General features: G+C 38.9%; 1 protein-coding gene across 1 annotated transcript in view; it reads left to right on the forward strand.

Moving 5' to 3' along the window:
* unc13a (unc-13 homolog A (C. elegans)) overlaps window positions 1-5,190 on the forward strand; it is a gene marked incomplete in the record, with an annotated part of 63,516 nt that overhangs the window by 39,771 nt on the left and 18,555 nt on the right. Inside the window, 7 exon segments of the mRNA XM_014004609.1 lie at window positions 675-818; window positions 910-987; window positions 1,077-1,154; window positions 1,345-1,433; window positions 1,521-1,667; window positions 3,217-3,340; window positions 4,258-4,263. Of these exon segments, the coding sequence (XP_013860063.1) occupies window positions 675-818; window positions 910-987; window positions 1,077-1,154; window positions 1,345-1,433; window positions 1,521-1,667; window positions 3,217-3,340; window positions 4,258-4,263 (666 nt within the window).

Genomic DNA, 5,190 nt, shown 5'->3' on the forward strand with positions numbered 1-5,190 from the left:
AGCCTCCAACCCCGCGCCCTCTGGTGTCCCCCTAGGGATCTGCGGCCCCCCTACTTTGAAAAACACTGATCTATGGAGTGGATTGCCACTCTTACTGTTATATCGGTCATTCAAGTCTAAAGTCTAACTTTTTTTTAATGTACTCATTAGTGGACTGGAAAGGCCTTGGACCTCGTGTTATACTGAAAGTCATCATTCAGCACTTCCTTTTTCACATCTTCTGCCTTTCCTTTCTGCTGTAAACCTAAAAGAGTCGACAGGTGCAGCACAGAGGACTGTTGTTAAAAAAGGAAAGACTTAAAGARGAAGATGGTTGTGTTGCAGCAGGACTTTGTGAATAACCACCTTATTTTACAGCTTTGACTGCAGGAAATCCATCCTTACCTCGTTATCTAGATGTCCCTGGGTTACACCGACACACTCCCCTCCTGTCAATTAGAACCCAGGTGTTTCATCACAATTCAGTTATAAAACCCCTGACAGGAGCGTCCCAGCTGTCACAGGTTCCCCACCCAGCTGTGTGTTCAGCTGCTCAGCTCATGACTGTCCTGTTTCATAAAGCAACTCACGGTTTCTCTTTATCGTCTGAGCACAAACTGTACTGTTTTCATCCTATCACTTTAAAACTGGTATTAAGTTTTTACTGTGATCTGCTCGTGTTTTCCGCCCTGCAGTTCCAGGTCACGTCAGAACACGCTCTCTTCTCTTGTTCGGTGGTGGATGTGTTTTCTCAGCTCAACCAGAGCTTTGAGATCATCAGGAAGTTAGAGTGTCCGGACCCACAGATTGTAGGACACTACATGAAGAGATTTGCCAAGGTACATTCAGATCAGCTTTTTCAGAATTACTCAAAGCCATCCTCACAATGCTCCTTTTCATTTAGCTCTATTCTTTGGTTTTTATTTCCAGACCATCAGCAACGTTCTTCTGTCTTACGCTGATATCATCTCGAAGTTGTTTGCCAACTATGTTACCATGGAGAAAGTAGTAAGTGTCATGATKAACTGTATTTTTTGTGTTCAAGGTAAAATATCATGTTTGAATTGTTTATATTTAATTATTTAATTTTTTTTCAGCCCTGCATTCTGATTAATAACATCCAACAGCTGAGGGTTCAGCTGGAAAAAATGTTTGAAGCCATGGGTGGAAAAGATGTGAGTGGTTCTGCTCCTGATCTTAGTTGCGGGACGAGTATTTTTACCTTTTTGTGTTTGTCTTCCACCACTGGAGTCTTTGGAAATCATTTAGCTGCTCGTTTCTTTGTTTTTGTGCAAYGTGTTATTTTAGGATTTTTACATAGATCAATGATTTTCAGTGAATTTATGTTTACGTATTTTGATTTAGTTGTGCACGGAGGCTAGTGATATCCTGAAGGACCTGCAGGTTAAACTCAACAACGTGATGGACGATCTAAGCAGAGTTTTTGCTGTCAGGTACAAAAAATATATTGATCCTGATGTTACACAAAGCAGATCTCTCCAGCATGTATTTCACAAAGAGCTTGGTGTTTTCCTGCAYAGTTTCCAGCCTCATATTGAGGAAAATGTAAAGCAGATGGGCGACATCTTGGCTCAGGTGAAGGGGACGTCAAATGTAGGAAACGCCAGCAGCGTGGCTCAAGATGCTGACAACGTCCTGCAGCCAATCATGGAGTTCCTGGACAGCAAGTGAGACAATAATTCTGTTTACRTTGGTGATAAATAGGTGTAGAATTTCAGCTGGGAAAAAGAAGTCAAGCAAACCAATATGTGTGCATCAAATTCCATGTTTTATAAAGACTTGTCACTTTCCAGCATTTATTTCATGTTATTGGTTTTGTTTTTGGCAGGGAGTTGGGAGGGAGGACTAAGGGCGATTAGACAGAGATCAGCAGTTGCCATTTTCTTCTCAGGACACTGTGACCGGAGGGTGACCTCACTAATTAGCACTACTGTTTCATTATTTCATTGAATAATGAGAAACTGTCAAATTCAAAATGGATAAATCACCAACATTTTTTTGTATGATCTCTTAAATAGGTACGCTTTACATGAAGAACGTTATTTTAGCTGTCCATCTTACCATGTTTTAAAATCTTATATCCAGCCAAAATGTCTTTTTGATCTTGATTTGAGACTGATTTACCAAACAAGAACTGATTGTGTAAGAATAATAATCTTGTTTTCAGAATAGATTATTTGTTTTGTTAGTCTGAACATTTGACTCAAATTAAGTCAAAAATTTCTGCCAATGGAGTAAGAAGATTTTACTTGGTAAGATTCTTGAAATAAGAAAAAATTGAGTCAAATCAAGTATTTCAAGAATCTTACCAAGTAAAATCTTCTTATTCCACTGGCAGAATTTTTTTTTACTTAATTTCAGTCAAATTTTCAGACTAACAAGACAAATAATCTTACACATTCTCAAAAGAAGATTATTATTCTTACACAATCAGTTCTTGTTTAGTAAATCAGTCTAAAAACAAGATCTAAAAGACTTTTTGGCTGGATATAAGATTTTAAAACTTGGTTAGATGGACAGTTTTTGCAGTGCAGAACTAGCAATCCTCAACAACCTTTTATTTATCACCATGAGCCAAAAGTCTGTTTCAACAAATCACCTCCCCAAACTGCATTGATACGTTCAATGCTGTAAAGGAAGAGTGATGTGCTTTTGGTCATCAGTATTACGCAAAAGTGGCACATGTTGTCACTGGAATATACTCTGATGAACTTTGAGTCAATTTAACGCTTTATAATTAGCTTCCGCTAAGATTTATTGAATGTAAGCTCTTTAGAACTTACACACCTAAATAAGTTCACAAGCGCTTTAGAACATGAGCAACTAACTTTTGGATTAGCGGCTGCCCACCACTATGTTTTGTAATTCTTTCTTTTTTAGGATACAAAATGCTTCAGAAAATTTCTTGGCAATATCTTGACAAGTTATGAGCAAAAATTGGCGAAACAAGATAAAATGGTTCAACTATGAATTACAGCAGAAATCATGAGCCTGATTTTCAGAACAAAAACATCCGTAACTTTCTTCATACTTGAGATAATTACATGATTTTATTGTCATTTCAAATGGTTTTTTGATGTTCTCTTTGCATTCGCTGTCAGATTTAAAATTGGTGTGGGATAAAAATGTTACTCTCATCCCTAGATTAGAGTGTTTGTTTTTCTCTCATGCTGAAGATTTGACCTCTCTTTATTTCATCTCGCTCTCCTCTGCCAGTCTGTCTTTGTTTGCTAAGATCTGTGAGAAGACTGTGCTGAAACGTGTGCTAAAGGAGCTGTGGAAGCTGGTGATGAACACCATGGAGAAAACCATAGTTCTGCCGCCGCTCACAGACCAAACGGTGAGAGCCGACTCACACAAAACCACACAATTATAACAGTAGAATCACTACAAATGAACTGGACCCACAACCCATGCAGACACATATAGTGCTTACTATGTGGACACATTTGGCTATGCGCACACCTTTACTATATTTTTTTAATAAACTTTAGCACCACACATTCACAAACATGTAATTTCACACCTTTAACTGCCAAAGAGCATTAAATAAAAAAGGAGAAGGAGGTGAAAAATGAGAATGGGGGGGAAAAAAAGTCAGATACTTTGTGTTTGCCGTATAAACAAAAGCTCTAATTGCTTCTGCTGTCCATCCACATGCCATCGTCTCAGCCCCTACACACGATATATTTAACACTGCCTTCAGTCTTTCAACCAGCGAGGAGTTAGTTAAAAAGCTTTAAGGAAAAAGGATTGCACCATAATCATCTCAACATCAGCTCATGGCTGCTCTCCAGTATGTCACCCAGCAGATTTCTGCTTTATGAGTAACTCAAACAGAGGGGCATGAATTCCTTTGCCCACAGGATCTGGCCTACTTCCAAAACCACTCCAACATTATGGAAAGCAGCCTCTTCTTTTTCCTCCTTTTCTTTTGCTTTGTTTTTGATATAAATGTTTTTTTATGCTTTTTTTAGTGGTATGACCTAAAGAGCCTCATATCACTGATAAGTGTTGAGTTCTTTCACTCAGTATTGCAACAGCTGGTTGTAATACTGGCCTAGCTTTTACCCGGTTCACTTGACTGAATACAGTTTCCCGAAATTTGATTTTTGAATATTTAACCGATGTTGCTTGAATTAGCTGGAGCCCAAATTTGTTCTATGATTGATGTGGGGCTCTTTGCAGCTTGACTGACTCTTCTTTCTGGTTGTCGTTGTGAATATTATTACATCCTGCTCCACTCTCCTTCCACAGATGATTGTAAGTACAGCACTCCTGTGTCTCTGTCTGTCAGTGATCAGTTCTCTGCTATACGTGGCTGCTTCCCCTCCTCCTCCTTCTCACCCCTTCCTCGTTTTGTACTCATCAAAACGCTCCTCACTGCTCTGATCTGTCCCATCGCTCGTCTCTCTTCCGACTCTGTCTCTTGTTTGAGACGACAGAAGCATGGTGCATTCCCTGAATCTCTCTGATAGGTCCCAGACTCCCTGCAGTAAAACTGACTAGTCCTTGTTTTATTTTATTTATTTTTCTTCCCAGAGACTCTCCTCAGAACAGGAATGGTTCTTTTTCTGTGGCGTTTCTTGTTGCCTTGTTTCCTTTTGTTTTTTGTTTTTTTGTACTGGGTCTTTGGTGGGGTGACTCTGACTCGGTGCCTTCATGTCCTGTGTTTTTATCCACTTCCTGTCCTTCTTTTTGCCCACTTGAATCCTGTCCACACACCTGTTCTTATCTCTTCTACTTGTTTAAACTTCACCCTGTCACTCCTACCTGTTACTGTGGGTTTGTTGCTCACATCAGAGGCCTTACGTATCAACGTTGCGTACGCTCAAGAAGATTGTGTACGCCATGTTCCATGCACCTGTCAGGATGTACACACATTGTGTAAATTTTATTTAATCCACATTTAGTCAGTCGTACATGTAGTACCTTTCAGTKTTTATAACAAGACAYGTTAAAACGCTGTTTCGATGCAGGAAATACCACGTAGAGCTCAGTTATTTTGTTARCAGTGCTCAGTTGTAGCAACAAGACGATGAACATGACAGTTTCTGTTTAATCAAAGTTAAAGGGATCCCCGATTAGTTGTAACATTAGACTTTATTTGATAAACATATATTTTAACTGTAAAATAAAGACTGTAAAAATACTGTAGGCTATTTAGTTTTGTTAAAATATATTTTAACA

The sequence above is a fragment of the Austrofundulus limnaeus genome, unplaced genomic scaffold, assembly GCF_001266775.1.
Source record: "Austrofundulus limnaeus strain Quisiro unplaced genomic scaffold, Austrofundulus_limnaeus-1.0 Scaffold25, whole genome shotgun sequence".
In the NCBI taxonomy this organism is placed as follows: domain Eukaryota; kingdom Metazoa; phylum Chordata; class Actinopteri; order Cyprinodontiformes; family Rivulidae; genus Austrofundulus; species Austrofundulus limnaeus.